Raw genomic sequence first — 18,208 nt, 5'->3', positions numbered from 1 at the left:
ATCTCTAAATACAGTCACACTTGCAGCACTGGAACTGCAACTTCCAGTGCTTATGAATTTTTTTAGTAAAGTTTTTATTTATTTATTTGCCAGACAGAGACAAAGAGAGCAGAAGCAGGGGGAGCAGCAAGCAGAAGGAGAGGGAGAAGCAGGCTCCCAAATGAATAGGGAGCCTAGCACTGGGCTCAAACCTAGGAACCTGGGACCATGACTTAAGTGGAAGGCGGATGCTTAACTGACTGAGCCACCCAGGCTCCCCTCAACATATGAATTTTGAGAGACACAAACATTCAACCCATAATATAAGACTAACCACAAGGAAAAAAAGAAAATATTCAAATGTTTGAATGAATGGCAGACAATCATTACTGATTCCATGTGCATTAAAGAGATAATAAAGGAATGGTATAAATAATTCTATACTCACAAATTTGATAAAGATGAAATGATCCAATTCCTAGAAGAACACAATCTACCAAACCTTACATGAAGAGAAACCAACAATCATTAATAGTACTATATATGTTAAAGAAATTGAATTAATAATTAATTAATAATTAATATCAATTAATTAATAATTGATAATCTTTTAAAACAGAAAGTACCAGGGCCAGATTAGTTCACTGGAAGATTCTGCCAAACATTTAAAGAAGAAATTATACCAACTCTCTACAGAATCTCCTTCAGAGGATAGAAGCCAAAAGAACACTTACTAACTCATTATGTAAGGCTAGAATTACCCTTACACCAAAGACATTGTAAGAAAGGAAACTATAGATCACTATCTCTCATGAACATAAATGCAAAAATTCTCAAAAAAATATTGGCAAACTGGGCACCTGGGTGGTTCTAGTCAGTTAAGCATCTGCCTTCACTCAGGTCACGATCTCAGGTTTCTATGATTGAGCCCCTGGGCTGGGCTCCCTGCTCTGGGGGGTCCTTCCTGCTTCTCCCTCTCCCTCTCTCTCTGCCTCCCACTCCCCCTGCTTGTGCTCTTTCTCTCTAATAAATAAATAAAATCTTAAAAAAAAATATTGGGGGCACCTGGGTGGTTCAGTGGGTTAAGCCTCCGCCTTCGGCTCAGGTTGTGATCTTAGGGTCCTGGGATCGAGCCCCACATCAGGCTCTCTGCTCAGCAGGGAGTCTGCTTCCTGCCCCCTTTCTCTCTGCCTGCCTCTCTGCCTACTTGTGATCTCTCTCTGTTAAATAAAGAAATAAAAAATCTTAAAAAAAAAAGTATTGGCAAACTGGATCTACGAATGTGTTAAAAAAAATTATACATCATGACCAGTTGGATTTTATCCCAGGTACAGAAGGCTGGTTCAATTATTTGAAAATCAATGAATGTAATCCATCACATCCCAAGGTAAAGAAGAAAAATGATATGATTGTACCATTAGGTGCAGAAAAAGCATATAACAAAAGTCAACACCCATTCATGATAAAAACTTGCAGTGAACCAAGAATAAAGGGAAATTTCTTCAACGTGGTAAACAACAGATCTCCTTCAACAGATCAAGAACAAAAAACCTACAGCTAACATTATACTTAATGGCAAAGAACCAGATGCTTTCCCCATAAGATCAGCAACAATGGCAAGAATGTCTCCTCTCACTACTCCTGTTCAACACTGTACTAGAATTCCTAGCTAATGCAATAAGAAAGAAAATAAAGGCATATAGATTGAGAAGAAAGAAATAGAACTGTTATTCACAGATGACATGTTTATGTATGTTGAAAATCCTAGAATCAACAACAAAAACTCCTGGAGCTAATAATAATTATAGGAAGTTGCAGAATATAAGGTTAATATATAAAAGTTAGCTGCTTTCTCAGCAAAGGAAACAAAACTAAAAGGCAACCTACAGGATGGGAGAAGATATTTGTGAATGTTTTATCAGATAAAAGACTAGCATCTAAAATCTATAAAGAACCTATCAAACTCAACACCCAAAAAACAGAAAACCAGTCAAGAAATCAGCATTAGAGATAAACAGACATTTCTCCAAAGAAGACATGAAAATAGCCAAGAGACACATGAAAAAATGCTCAGCATCACTTGATATTGGGGAAATACAATTCAAAACCACAATGAGATACCACCTTACACTGGTTAGAATGGCTAAAATTAACAACTAGGAAATAACAGATGCTGGTGAGGATGTGGAGAACCCTCTTACACTGTTGGTGGGAATGCAAACCGGTGCAGTCATTCTGGAAAACAGTATGGAGGTTCCTCAAAAAGTTAAAAATTGAGTTCCCCTACTACCCAGCAATTGCACAACTAGGAATTCATGCAAGGGATACAAACATAGTGATTCAAAGGGGCACCTGCACCCCAATGGTTATAGCAGCCATGTCCACAATAGTTAAACTATGGAAAGAGCCCAGATGTCCACAGACAGATGAATGGATAAAAAAGATGTATACACACCCACACACAACCGCACTATTACTCAGCCATCAAAAAGAATGAAATGTTGCCATTTGCAGTGATGTGGGTGGAACTAGAGGATATTATGTTAACTGAAATAAGTCAGTCAGAGAAAGACAAATATCGTATGATTTCACTCATCTGTGAAATTTAAGAAACAAAATAGATGAATACGGGGAAGGGCATGAAAAATAAAATAATATTAAAACAGAGAGGGAGACAAACCATAAGAGATTCTTAACTATAGGAACAAGCTGAGGACTGCTGGAGGGGAGGTGGGTGGGGCGATGGGGTAACTGGGTGATGGACATTAAGAAGGGCACTTAAAGTAATGAGCACTGTGTGTTATATACAACTGTTGAATCACTGACTTTACCTCTGAAAATAATAACACAGTATATTTTAATTAAGTTGAATGTAAAATTTTAAAAGTCAATTGCTTTCTTATATAGCAGCAATGAACAACTGGATTTTGAAATTAAAAACACAATATATTTAAATTAGCACCAAAAGAGAAAAATACTTAAGAAAAAATATAACAGCATATATGTAGAAGAACTACCAGAAGAAAACTATAAAATTGATGAAAAAAAACAAAGATCAAATAAATGAAGAGATATTCCATGTTCAGGCATGGGAATTTAATGGTACATTTTTAAGATATCAGTTTTTCTCAACTTGAATTCCTAGGTCTTTATTTTTTATTTCTCTCTTTTTCTCCCCTCCCCTTTCTCTCTCCCTTCTTTCCATCTCTCCCTCCCTCCCTGCCCCCCTCTCCCTCTTTCCTTCTTTCCTTCCTTCCTTCTTTCCTTCCTTCCACTTACCTACCTTCCTTCCTTCTTGTTTTAAAGTAGGCTCCACACCCAATGTGGGCCTGGAAATCACAACGCTGAGATCCAAAACTACATGCTCTATTGACTGAGCCAGCCAGGTGTCCCTTTGAATCCCAACTCTGGGTTCAATACAGTATCAATCAAAATCTTAGCAAAATCTTATTTTTCTGGATATTGAAAAACTGATTCTAAAGTCTATATGGAAAGCAGAAAACCTAGAGGAGCCAATACAGTACCGAAGAAGAGCAAGGTCAGAGGTTTAATACTAGATGACTTCAAGATTTACTACAAAACTACTATAATGAAGACAGTATAGTACTGGTAAACAGATCAGTGGAATAGAATAGAAAGTCCAGAAACAGATCTACACAAACAAACTATTCAACTCTTCAATGGAAAAAGGATAGTCTTATGAACAGATGGTACTGGAACAAATAAGACAACCACAAGCAAAAAGACAAAATGTATCTGGAAACTGATCTTCTGCCATTCACAAAAATTAACCCAAAATGGATCACAGATCTAAATGTAAACTACTTCTAGAAGATAATATAAGAGAAAATCTAGGTGATCTTATACCTAAATATAGTACCATAAGCATAATGAGAGAGGGAGAGAGAGAGCGAGCACATAAATGGGGCGAGTTGCAGAGGGAGAGAGAGAATCTCAAGCAGATTCTCCCCTGAGCACAGAGTCCAACACAGGGCTGGATCTCATGACCCTGAGATCATGACCTGAGCCAAAACCAAAGGTAGATGATTAACAAAATGAGACACCCAGGCGCCCCTAGGCTAGTGGAGTCTTTCACTCAGTCTCACCAAGCAGAAATCAAGGCATTGGCCAGGTCTGCAATCTTGTCTAACTCTGGGTCTCCTCCAAGCTCACTGGTTGTTGGCAAATGAACTTCCTGCGAACCGTTTCTTGCCTTCTGGCCTTCTTCGCAAATGGCAAGTTTGCTTTTCCAAGCCAAATAGGAGAGTATACCAGCAGCTTTGACTCTCTGACTTCATAAAGACCCAAGCCCTTGTAAAGGATGATCTGCTTAGGTCAGGCCCACTCTGGATAATTCCTTTTTGATTAGCTCAAAAGCAACTGATTTGGTACTTTATCATATTTGCAAAATCCTTCATGTCTATCATATAATATAGACTAATTGTGGGAGGGAAATACATCAGATGCACAGTCCCACCCACACTCAAGGCAAATGGATGATACAGAGTGCACCTAGGAGGCAGGACTCTTGGGAGCCACCTCAGAATTCTGCCTACCTCATTGTGGATGATTAGTTCTCTGATGAGACTAATTATGTCAGATTAATCTTCCTAAGTGAAGTTACACACCATACTACCCTTCAGCAGTTGTGCAAAAGGTAGAAAATGAACTCTGAATTCATTAACCTGATTCTAGGCCTGTTCCTGGCCACACCTCAGGGACCATTTTAAACCTTTTCTTCAAGGAGTCCTGTTCAGTGAGCCTTAGTCACACCCTAGGCTCTACCTTCCCTTGCCCTCTGTGCTCTCTCCAGCCATGTGCCTTTCTGCACTCTTCCTCCATATCTAACTTGCCTCTTTCTACTGCCTTCTTACTCGAAGCCTTACTCAACAGCCTTCAAGATGCTGCATCAACACCTGTGCAAAACTTTTCCTGCCCTTTGAACTCACACTGAGCTTATCTTCCTTTGAATTTGTCCTAAAGTACTGTGGTGGCTTGCAAAAAATGACCATAAAACTGCCCTTTCTTCTGTGTCTCCCCAACTACACACACTTTTTAAAATGTGACTCTGCCACTTATACCATCAAGAGGTGACCTCTTCGCTTTTTCATCTGTTGACTCTGGGCTGGGGCCTGTGACTTTCTTTAGCCACAGAACAGTAGTGAATGTGGCTCAGGTAGACACTCTAAAAGCACTTGGGCCCTGGGGCTTGCTGTCTTGCTGTCTTGGGAACTCCGCTACCACCACCAGGTGACAGGGTGAGCTACTCTCCTGGATGAAGAGGGGCTCACGGCCAAATTATCCTTATGGCCCCAAATGACACTGGGCCAACCACCTGATATGTGAAAAGTAATAAATGTCTAGTGTTTTAAATCATGGAGCTTTGTACCAACATTTGCAGCAAACTATTTACTCTTAAAGAATAGCAAGATTCTTTTGGACATTTTTTTTTTTCTCAGTTTCATTTTAGTATGCTTTCTTCTGAGAAGGGTTAATTATAACCTGTGAGGAAGGAATCCAGAATTCAATATCTAGAAGTAGCCGTGGGATTGGGTTATGAAGCTTCTCAAAAACACTTGGCTTTTAGGTAGTGGCAACCCAAGTGTCCATCAACAGATGAATGGATATATAAGATGTGGTATATCCATGTGCTGGAATATTACTTAGCCATAAAATAGAACGAAGTTCTGATATTTGCAACAATCTGTATGAACTTCAAAGATCTTATGCTAACTGAAATAAGCCAGACACAAAAGGTCAAATATTGTATAATTACCAATGGAATAGACAAATTCATAGATAGAAAGTAGGTTAGAGGTTACCAGAGACTGGGTGGAGGAAAGAATGGAGAGTCACTGCTTCCTGATTATGGAGTTTATATTTGGGGTAAAGAACAACTTTTGGAAATACTGGTGATGGTTGTACGATATGGTGCTAACACTAAATTATATGCTTAAGGTGGTACTTTTTAAATGTTTTTTATATTATAGCACAATTTTTACAAATCAGTAATGTAATATAACCCAAAACCTTGAAATGTACACTTTAAATGGGTAGGTTGTATGGTATGAGAACTATATTTCAAAAGAGCCATTCAATTTTTTTCTGAACAAAACAAAAACCAAATAACACAAAAATAATCCTTGGCTTCATTTTTCCCCTCAGATGGAAACTATTCAGCATACTGTGTACTCCTCTTTTCACCTTTACTGCTAGGAAGCTAAAGACCAAGTTTTATGTCCAAACACAGCAATTCAGCTGGCACAGAGATGTGCTAAAACATCATAACTATCATCATCAGAGGTAACGGTTTTCTGTTTATATCTTGCTATGTGTCTGCCTTTGTCCTACCTCCTCATCTTTGTTAACTAAAATTCATTCAAATGACTTCTCTCTAAGCCCCCAAAAGACCCTAAAGTAAACCGAGATAATGAACCTTTGAGGTCACAGTGTCAGCTCTATAAATATGATTATAACCCCAGATTAATAATTAACCCTTAGAGCAAAGAAGAGTAGCTCAAGCTAAATAATAAGTAAGACAAAGTAGGGCCTCAAAAGCAGTGGGAATCTCAGCAGGTTAACCAGCATCATTTAAAACTACTTTCAACCTATTCATGGGGAGTACTTGCACCACAAAAAATCAATAGGCTCAAATCTGATAGCACAAATATCAACCAGTGCTGACTGACCTTTCATTCTGGGGGAATTCTTTTAAGGCAAATATTTAAAAATTCCCCAAGTGCCCATATTTCCCAATAAATTTTGGAAAACCATATCCCCAAATTCCAAGAAGCTTGGATATAATTTCAAGAGAGATAGAATGCTCTTAATTCCACACATATACTCAATGTTTTTGACATTGTTTATATATACACACATACTCAATGTTTTTCATCTCAGAAAAAGAATGAATCCTAAGTAAGTACACTGGCCCCCTGGTTAGCCTACCAAAGTACTAACTTGGCCAATGAGTTGCTATAAAAAGAAGCCTGTGAATACAAAACCCAAAATAGATTATTTTATCTCTAGTAATAAAGTTTCTGATGATGTATGATGTAATACCTGTACCTCTTTAATGGGAGAGAAGTATTATGACTAGACAAACCCATTTGGCTTGCCTTTGCAACAAACCAGGACAGGAAACTTGTCAGTTCTTCCATCCATAGTGCAAGTACTTTGTACTTGGGGGTGCTCTTAGTAAGTATTTCTTGAATGCCAGCTTGGAGTCAATCAGACTATAATTAAACTTTTTCACATAAGTAGATTATGAGTGGTAAAAAGCAATATGTTGAAAAGGATAACAGTGTTCTAAAAGAGAATATATACCCTGATACGCAAGAATGCCTACTTAGTTTTTCACTGTTGCTGAGATGCTTGAAAAGAAAGAGTGACACCATTGCGGTATAAAAGAAAGTTTTGGAAGTAGCATGGAGGCTGGGGAGGTAAGCTGTATAGGTCTCCCTGAATGGCTCAAATGTCACTCCTATGTTCCTGGCCTTGGTTTCCCTGTTTTTAAAAGATGAGATCTACCTTAGGTTGTTTACTTAGGTTCCCTCTATCCTTACAAGAGATGTGATGCTACTTTTTATTGCAGAATTGGTTTTCTAACAGTTTCTATGCTTTCTATACAAGTCAGTAGTAAAAATCATAAATCAGCTTTTATGAGTTAGATATTATTTTTTAAAGACTTACTTAGAGAGAGAGAATGTGCATGCATGAATGGGGAAAGGAGCAGAGGGAAAGAATTTTTCAAGCAGACTCCCTACTGAGCACAGAACCCAATGCTAAGACACCTCTATCCCATGAACCATGAAATCATGACCTGAACCGAAACCAAAAGTCAGACTCTCAACCGAATGAGCCATCCAGGCGCCACTATAAGGTGAATATTGTAAGTGCTCAGAATGTATAACATGGATGTTGTTCCTATTTAACATTAAAGATTCCAGTGTCCTCATTTTTACATTCAGAAAAGGAAAGCTGACTTAGAAGCCTCAGTGGGTTAAGCCGCTGCCTTCGGCTCAGGTCATGATCTCAGGGTCCTGGGATCGAGTCCCGCATCGGGCTCTCTGCTCAGCGGGGAGCCTGCTTCCCTCTCTCTCTCTCTCTGCCTGCCTCTCCATCTGCTTGTGATTTCTCTCTGTCAAATAAATAAATAAAGTCTTTAAAAAAAAAAAAAGAAATACTTGTAACAGAACTTGTAAACTCATATTTAACCATATGATACCATGGCAAGGAATTAAAGGATTAAGCAAATTAATCAGATACAAAGTTCTTAGCCTCTAAAGATGAACTCCTAGTAAGTTTAACTATTTGTCACCTGTGTTACCACAACTTCAAAAATGATTTCTTTTCTAAAAGGCTGTAAGGCAGGGTGTGGGAGGAATGACTTACAAATTAACTAGAGATTGTTTGGATATAATTATAAACTGCCAATCACCAGGATTCAATGATATTCAGACTTTTAAAGCTATTTCATTAAAAAAAAAAAAGAAAAGAAAAATCAGACCTTATCTAAAAGACTGTTTATGAGACTTAAGGAACTTATCCACCCATGGCTGAGGGTTCAATAATACATTCCCAGTTGAATAGTCTCTAAAAATGTCTATAATTAAAAACAGAACAGTAAAAAAAAAAAAATTGAATGGCTTACTCTCTTGTTGGTGAGTTAGTGGAGGATTCCTTTTTTGAATCAGGAGAGCTTAGGGTTTGCAAAATACAATTATGTTTTTCGGTGGATAGGGCATCTCTTTCTTGCTCAGAGTGGATTAATTTTAAGGCCTCTATTCCATCTTCTCCTTCCATCTTGTCACTCGGATTTGGCTGTGGTTCTGGACTCTTGAAAATGAGATCATCTTCACTTATAGAGACTGTGAGGTCACTGCTGCTGCTGCTCAAACTTTTCTCCTCCTGCTCTTCCTGCATTTTTCTGAAGGGTTTCTGTGACTCGGGGTCCCTGGGAGGAAGATGATCTGTAAGAGGGGATACGCATAGATTACCAATCACTAACTTCAGGGAGAAGCGAGGTAAACATGTTCTGCCTCACAGGCAGAATTACTCAGCTTCATACATGTAGAAACAATCCACAACTAACTATAGTACATGAAAAGTCAATAAAAATATCACAGTGGGCTTTAAAGTCAGCAAATTAGCTTGCGAAAATATTTCCACACCTATATTCAAGAATTCATTAGAATGGAATTTGTTGGCCAAGTCACTGGTTTGCTCTTTTGACAGAGAAAAAATTAAAGAGTGTATGTTTTTCTTACATAAGAACGCTACCACCCCCAAAACTAAACACCAACAAAAATCAGCAAACAAGCTCAGCTTCTCACCCCACCTGAGAAACCTTCCCAAGCAGAATCCTTCTCTTGAGAACACTTATTTTCAAATGCACAGTATTCTGAGACTGATATCGGAGAGACTGGCGGTCTGGCTCTTTCTTCCTTGACTTCAATATGTTCCTGTGTCAGTATTTCTCCCTCTGATCCTGCTGATCTGCTGGCACTGTCACACTTTAAATCCGTGGTTCTGTTCTCTGGACTTAATCTTTCCCGTAACAGGGAATGGAGTTCAGCAGACTTTTTGCCTTCAGATAAACTACTCTCACCGTGACGTGTGTTGCTTCCTATCTGCAAGCAATGAGTTTGTTCCTCCTCAGACAATGCGCTGGCTGTGACTGGCGTTTCCTCACCAGTCTGAAGAGATGTCTTTGCATCTATTTTGTCAGACTTATTTAAGCGCTGTGTGTCACTATTAGTTTGTACTACATAGCTGTCTGTCACATTACCGCTCTGGGCTGTCTGTCGGTGTGAATGTGGGTCAGGAATTGAAAAGTTCTTTGTGGGCTGGGGAGATTTCTGCTCCGTACTGAAACCTCCAATGCTTGAGACAGCTGACATTTGGCAGCCCATAAAGATTGTTGCTGGTTGATACAATCCTCTTGACATGGCTGTCCCCAAGTTAATTCCCGCCTGCCTTGCAACCTGCAACACCAAAAGAGATGTGAATTAAACATCCTGTGGATAAACAAATAGGTTGTTTAGGTTATTCTCTTAAATGAAATGAGGAAAAGGATGTATGACCACTAAAATCAATACCGACCTCGTTTATAAAACTCACAGCTTCCACAAAATGTCAGAAACACAGTACAGTCCATATTAGTTAATTTTAATAACAATATTGGTTCACAAAACAAATATTGCCCAGCAACTGTGGAGACTGCATTTTTCAAAAATGGATGTACACATTGCACAACTATGTGAAAGTAATTAATTCCACTGAATTGTACACTTGAACATGGTTAAAATGGTAAATTTTGTTATATATATTTTATCACAATTTTTAAAAAAGCTGAAGATTCTAACCACTTTTCACAGAGAAGCCTGGATTTAATAGAGCTAGATACTAGGCAAAAAAAGAAGAAAGAGAGAAGGAAGGAGGGAGAGATACATACAAAGGACTATAGGAGGTTTCAAAACTCTATTTCTAGTATTATGCGTAATATTAAAAAAAAACTTCAAATAATCACATCAGGATTACATTAAAATATACTCCATCTGTGCAAAATAATCCTAATTGCCAGTCAAACTGCAAATAACAGCAGATTTTCCTGAACATCTTCAAGTAATTTTAAACACATGTAAAACAATTTAAATTTACTGTCATGTTATATGCAACTGATGAATTACTGATCTCTACATCTGAAACTAACTATATGTTAACTTATTGAATTTAAATAAAATAAGTTTAAATAAAATAAAATGAAATAAGAATAAATTTACTGCCATGTCTATGGGGGGAGAATGAGCATTATCTCTTCCTTAAAAAGAGAGGAGGCGGGCGACTGGGTGGCTCAGTGGGTTAAGCCGCTGCCTTCGGCTCAGGTCATGATCTCAGGGTCCTGGGATCGAGGCCCACATCGGGCTCTCTGCTCAGCAGGGAGCCTGCTTCCTCCTCTCTCTCTGCCTGCCTCTCTGCCTGCTTGTGATCTCGCTCTGTCAAATAAATAAATAAAAAATCTTTAAAAAAAAAAAAAAGAGAGGAGGCTGGAAAAAAGGCAGGGGGGGCGGGTGTTTGGTGGAGCAACAAAAGCAATTGGTTCAGTGGCTTGATCAAGGACACACAGTGGGAAGTAAAACTGGAAGTAACAATAATGAAGCCTTGAGGAAGTTAAGTGCCTTTCTTCTAAAGGGGCCAAAGCATCTCTATGTACTGAATAACCTTCACAGAGCCCTACAGAACAGATGGGGAGATGTATTTGCATCACTCTTCTGTGGATGGAAAAATCTGAGGCTCAAATTTTAAGACAGAGAAAATGTTACATACACAACTGAAATAGAATCTTGGTTTGCTTCTCTTCAAATATTCTGTCCCTCCCTGAAACCATAATACTTCTAGAAAATACAGGCAGTAATCTCTTTGCCATGAGCCTTAGCAAGAGTTTTCTAGGTATGTCTGCCTCCTCAGGCAAGGTAAACAAAAAGCAAAAGGGAACTATTGGGACTACACCCGCTTTCGCACAGTAAAGGAAATCATCAATAAAACACAAAGGCAACCTACTGAATGGGTGAAGATGATTTGTAAATGATATATTTGATAAAGGGGTTAATATCCAAAATATATAAAAAAACTTCTACAACTCAACACCAAGAAACCACATAATCTGATTAAAAACGGGTAGAGGACCTAACAGACATTTTTTCCAAAGAAGACATACAGATGGCCAACAAATACATGAAAAGATGCTCAACATCACTAATAATCAGGGAAAATGCAAATCAAAACTACAATGAGCTAACACCTCATACCTGTCAGAATAGCTAGAATCAAAAACCAAAAACCAATCAAAAACCTCACCAACAAGTGTTGGTGAGGATGTGGAGAAAAAGAAACCCTTGTGCACTGCTGGTAGAACTGTAAATTGGTGCAACCACTGTGGAAAATAGTATGTTAGTTCCTCAAAAAGTTAAAAATAGAAATTCCATATGCTCCAGTAATTCCACTACTGGATATTTACCCAAAGAAAACAAAAACATAGCAACCCTATGTTTATTTTACCATTATTTACAGTAGCCAAGATATGGAAGCAACCTAAGTGTCTATTGATAGATAAATGGATAAGAAGATGTGGTGTGTGTGTGGATAAATGGATAAAGAAGATGTAGTATGTTTGTGTGTGTGTGCGTGTGTACATACACACTATGGAATATTACTTGGCCATAAAAAATTAGATTTTACCATTTGCAACATCACTGATAGAACCTAGAGGGTATAATGTTAAGTGAAATAAATCAGAGAAAGACAAATAGCATATGATTTAACTCATATGTGGAATATAAAAAACAAATGCACAAACACGTAAATTTTTTAAAAAGCAGAAATAGATTTTTAAATATAAACTGATGGTTGCCAGAAGGAAGGGGATGGAGGGATGGGTAAAATGGGTGAAGGGCAGTGGGAAGTACAGGTTTTCAGTTACGGAATGGATAGTCATATGGATGAAAGGTTCGGCATAGGGAATACACTCAATTATGTTGTAATAGCATTGTATGGTGAAAGACAGTAGCTGTACTTGGTGATTTGAGTATAGCGTAATATATGGGGCTGTTAAATCACTATGTTGTACATCTGAAACCAATGTAACTAATGCAACATTGTGTGTCAACTATACTTAAATTAAAAAAAGAGAAATAAATAGCACTAATAAGGGTAACTACACTGGTAAACATAAAAGGTAGCATAAATGTATTTTTGTAACTCTTTTTTTCTCCTATATGATTTAAAAGACAACTGCATCAAGCAATAATTATAAATATATGTGGATGAGCAGCATATAAGATATAAAGACATAGTTTGTACTACAATTACACCACAAAAGGAGTGGGAAAAGAATGGAATATACAGGAGCCAAGTTTTGGCAAGCTATTAAAATTAAGTTGGTATTAGTCTGAACTATATTATTATAAGCTATTAATTACAACACCAGGAAATCCACAGTAACAGAAATGACAGGGAATTAAAAGAGCACACTAGAAAATATATGTTTAATGCAAAAGAAAGCCGTATGGAAGATTAAAGGAACAAAAAATATGTATAGAAAACAAAGTACAAAGTGGCAGAATCAAATCTTACCATTTTATTATTATTTTTTAAGATTTATTTATTTATTTGAGAGAAGGAGAGAGAGGGAGAGAGGGTAAGCAGGGGGAGGGGCAGAAGGAGAGGGAGAGAGAGAGAATCTTAAGAAGATGCTCCACTGAGCATACAGCCCAGTGTGAGGCTCAATCTCAGGACCCTGAGATCATGATCTGAGCCAAAATCAAGAGTTGAATTCTTGGGGGGGGTGGGGCGATGGGTGAGCCTGGTGGTGGGTATTAAGGAGGACACGTATTGCATGGAGCACTGGGTGTGGTGCATAAACAATGAATCTTGGAACACTGAAAAAATAAAATAAAATTAAAATAAATAAATAAATAAAATGAATATTAAAAAAAACAAAGAGTTGGATGCTTAAACAACTGACCCACCAGGTGCCCCTAAATCCCACCTTTTTAGTAATCACATTAAATTTAAATGGATTAAAGGCTACAATTAAAGTCAGAGACCGGCAGAGTAGATTTTTAAAAAGCCATGACCAAACTATATACTATCTAAAGTGACTCATTTTAGATTCAAAGACACAAACAGGTTGAAAGAACAGGAAAGGAAAATGATATATGAACAGAGCCTCATGAAAAAATATACTATGTAGTTAGTAACCAAAAGAAAGCTGAAGTAGTTATACTAATATCAGACAAAATAGGCAGATGATCTAGACAATTAGATAGAAGATCAACAAGGAAATAGAAGATTTGAACAATTATACACCAATTAGACCTAATGGACGTATACAGAAACCTCCACCTACCACCAGCAGAATCCATATTCTCATGTGCACATTGAACTTTCTATTGTATAGACCCATATTTTAGGTAATAAATCAAGTCTCAATACATTTAAAGGAATTTAAAGTATGTTCTCCAATGACAATAGAATAAAATTAGAAGTCAGTAAAAAAAGGAAATCTGGCAAATTCACAAATGCATGGAAATTACAAAACACACTCCTAAATAACTAATGGGTCAAAGAAGAAATTACAAGGCAAATAAGAAAAGAGTTTGAGTTAAATGAAAAGGAAAATACAACATACTAAGACCTACAGGAAGCAGCATTTAGAGGAAAATTCACAACTGTAAAAGCCTATATTAAAAAAGAAGAAAGAACTCTAAGCAATAGCCTAGCTTTTCATGTTAAGAAATTAAACAAAGAAGGGGCACCTGGGTGGCTCAATCAGTTGAGCATTCAACTCTTGATTTTGGCTCAAAGGTTGTGGGATTGAGTGCCATGTTGGGTTCTGTACTCAGCACGGTCTGCTTGATATTCTCTCTTCCCCTCTCCCTCTGCTCCCTCCCATGCTCATGTGTACACGTGGGTGTGCACACACTCTCTCTCTCTAATAGATAAAATATTTCAAAAAAAGAAATTAAAAAAAGAAGAGCCAATTAAATCCAAAGCAAGCAGAAGGAAGGAAATAATAAAGATCAGCAGAGAAGTAAACAAATTAGACACGAGAAAAGCAATAGTGATAATCAACAAAACCAAAAGTTGATTCTTTGAAAAGATCAGAAGATTGACATACCTCTAGCTAGACTAAGGAAAAAAAAAGAATTTAGTTATTAAAATCAGAAATTAAAGTGAGTACTTTGTTACCAACTTTATAGATATAAGGAGGATTTTAAGGGACTACTATGAGTAATGATATGGCAACAAATTAGACAACCTAGAGGAGTTGGACAAATTCTTTTTTTTTTTTTTAAGATTTTGTCTATTTATTTGACAGAGATCACAAGCAGGCAGAGGGGGTATGGGAAGCAGGCTCCCTGCTGAGCAGAGAGCCTGATGCAGGGCTTGATCCCACAACCCTGAGATCATGACCTGAGCCAAAGGCAGAGGCTTAACCCACTAGGCAACCCAGACACCCCTGGACAAATTCTTAGGAAGACATACACTACTAAAACTGACTCAAGAAGAAAGAAAAAATCTGAATAGACGTGTAGCAAGAAATTGAACTAGCAGTTTAAAAAAATTTCTCACAAAGAAAAGTCCAGGACCAGAAGGCTTCATTGGTTAATCCTACCAAATGTTTAAAGAGTTAACACCAGTCCTTCACAAACTCTTCTAAAAACAGGTAAGGAAGAAATACTCCTCAACTCATTCTATGAGGCCAGTCCCTAACACCAAAACCAGATAAAGATGTCTCAAAAAAGGAAAACTACAAACCAATATTTCTTATGAATACAGATGTTAAAATTCTTTCTTTTTTAAAGATTCTATTTATTTATTAGAGAGAGATCACAAGTAGGCAGACAGGCAGGCAGAGACAGAGAGTGGAAGAAGCAGGTTCACCGCTGAGCAGAGAGCCCGATGCAGGGCTTAATCCCAGGACCCTGAGATCATGCCCTGAGCTGAAGGCAAAGGCTTTAACCCACTGAGCCACCCAGATGCCCCTAGACGTTAAAATTCTCAACAAAATACTAGAGAACTGAATTAAGCAACACATAAAGGAATTATACACATGACTGTGTAGGATTTACGCCAGGAATAAAAGTTTGTTCAACGTATGAAAATCAAGTAATATAACACGCTATCTTACTAAAGGGGAAAAAACCCAAAAGTTTATCTCCATAGACAAAGAAAAAGCATTTGACAAAATCCAATACATGTTCATGACAAAAAGCACTATACAAACTAGGAATAAAAGGGAACTCCCTCAACATGATAAAGTGCATCTACGGGAAACATATAGTTAACATCATAGTTAATGGTGAAAGACTAAAAGGTTTCTCCCTAAGATCAGGATTAACACAAGCATGTCTGTGTTCACCATTTCTATTAAACAAGATATACAGATTCTAGGCAGAATAGTATTGGCAAGAAAAAGAAATGGAAGGCATCTAGATTTCAAAGGAAGAAGTAAAACTATCTCTATTGGCTGATAACATGGTCCCATATATAGAAAAACCTAAAGAATCACAAGAAACAATTAGAGGTAATAAGTTCAGCAAAGTTGCAGGATACAAGATCAACATACAAATAGAAATGTATTTCTATATATTAACTATTTGAAACTGAAATCAGAAAACAATTCTAGGGGCACCTGGGTGGCTCAGTGGATTAAAGCCTGTGCCTTCGGCTCAGGTCATGATCCCAGGGTCCTGGGATTGAGCCCCACATCAGGCTCCCTGCTCAGCAGGGAGCTTGCTTCCCCGCTCTCTCTGCCTGCCTCTCTGCCTACTTGTGATCTCTGTCTGTCAAATAAATAAATAAAATCTTTAAAAAAAAAAAAAGAAAAGAAAAAGAAAACAATTCTATATATAATAGCATAAAAAAGAACACATTTATTTATTTGTTTGTTTTTTTAGATTTTAAAGATTTTATTTATTTGACAGAGAGAGACAGAGCAAGAGAGGGAAGATAAACAGGGGGAGTGGGAGAGGGAGAAGCAGGCCTCCCATTGAGAAGGGAGCCCGAAGTGGGGCTTGAACCCAGGATCCTGAGATCATGAACTTGAGTCGAAGGCAGACGCTTAATGATTGAACCACCCCGGTACCCCAGAATAAATTTAAAAATAAGTGCAAGACTTGTACACTGAAAACTATAGAACACTGATGAAAGAAATTAAAGAAGGCTTAAATAAATGGAAAGGCAAAATAATGGAAAGGCATTCTGTCTTCAAGAAACATAAGAGTTATGTAGTTAAGACGACCAGTTTTACTCCCAAATTGATCATATATTATAATGCAATCTTTATCAAAATCCCAACTGGCATTTTTACAGAAATTGGCCAGCTAACACTAAAATTCATACGGAAATAAAAGGAGCCCAGAATAACCAAACAATTTTCCAAAAAAAAAGCAAACTTGGAGACGTAATAGTTCCCACTTTCAAACCTTACTACAAAACTAGGGTAATTGTAGACTCTACTGGCATACAGATATATTTTATATATATATATATATATATATATATATATATATATATATATATGGAACAGAATTCAGAGCCCAGAAATATCCATACCACTACAGTCTACTGACTTTTTTAAAGGCATTTTAAAAGAGTAGTTTTAAAAGTTCAAGGCTAGAAGGGGCTGGAATTGATTATTTCCCTTTCTTCACATAGAAGGCTAGATAGACTAGCCTTCTGAGGTTGGTATTTCCCTTGCCTCAGGTCACTTAGGCTCTGGTCAGTTTCTCCTGAAGGCAGATCTTGTTAAGAACAGAACTCTCTCACATATTTAAAAATGGTTACTTTTCCCCTGCCCAACCCTGAATTACAGGGGGATTTTTCTCTGATATTCACTGTGCGGACCTGTTAATGCTCCCTGGAGTTAAAACACAGAAGTGGGGAAAGAAGGACTATGACTTGATTTCCCTGGAATTTTTATCTCAGGCTTGTCTATGCTGAGCCTCTGGCAATTTGTCAATTACAGTTCATTTCTCCAACCTGGCCCTGGTTATTGTAGTGGTTTCGGCTCTGCTCTAATAAACTGTGATTCTCTGTATTCCTTGTTGGTCTCTCCAAATTCAGAGGCAGTGGATTGCTCTGTAACCTCACTTCTCTGAGAGATATAAGAAGAGTTGCTGATTATGTGGTTTGTTCAGCTTTTTACTTGTTAGGGTGTGTGGTGACTTCCAAATTTCTTATACGTTGGACAGGAAACAAGACTACACTGTAATTTCAGCAGCTGAATATTATCCTATTCTATAAACATACCATAATTTATTTAACAAATCTTGTTTTTTTTTTAAGATTTTATTTATTTATTTGACAGACAGAGATCACAAGTAGGCAGAGCAGCAGGCAGAGAGAGAGGGGGAAGCAGGCTCCCCGCTGAGCAGAGAGCCCAACGTGGGGCTCAATCCCAGGACTCTGGGACCATGACCCGAGCCGAAGGCAGAGGCTTAACCCACTGAGCCACCCAGGCGCCCCAACAAATCTTGTTTTGATGGACCTTGGTTTGTTCCCACCATCTACCGTTCTAAACCAAGCTACAGTGATTATCATTGAGTGTATGCCTCTAGACAAACATGGGAGTACATTAACAAGACAGCTTTCTGAAATTGAAATTGTTGGGTCAAAGCTGACTTACAGGATATTGCCATTTCACCATCCAAAGAGGCCATCA

General features: G+C 37.8%; 1 protein-coding gene across 4 annotated transcripts in view; it reads right to left on the bottom strand.

The window, feature by feature from the left end:
• Positions 1–18,208, bottom strand: part of KIZ (kizuna centrosomal protein) — a 134,579-nt gene that overhangs the window by 79,807 nt on the left and 36,564 nt on the right. For 3 of the 4 annotated variants that reach the window (XM_044263551.1, XM_044263550.1, XM_044263552.1), the window contains 2 exons: positions 9,320–9,965; positions 8,633–8,951 (listed from right to left, as the gene is read on the bottom strand). In XM_044263551.1, coding sequence (XP_044119486.1) covers positions 8,633–8,951; positions 9,320–9,965 — 965 coding nt within the window. The remainder of the gene's footprint in view (positions 1–8,632; positions 8,952–9,319; positions 9,966–18,208) is intronic. The other variant, XM_044263553.1, reaches the window with a different exon arrangement.

Source organism: Neovison vison, chromosome 8 (genome assembly GCF_020171115.1).
Source record: "Neovison vison isolate M4711 chromosome 8, ASM_NN_V1, whole genome shotgun sequence".
In the NCBI taxonomy this organism is placed as follows: Eukaryota; Metazoa; Chordata; class Mammalia; order Carnivora; family Mustelidae; genus Neogale; species Neogale vison.
This window is presented reverse-complemented; position numbering and strand designations above follow the sequence as displayed.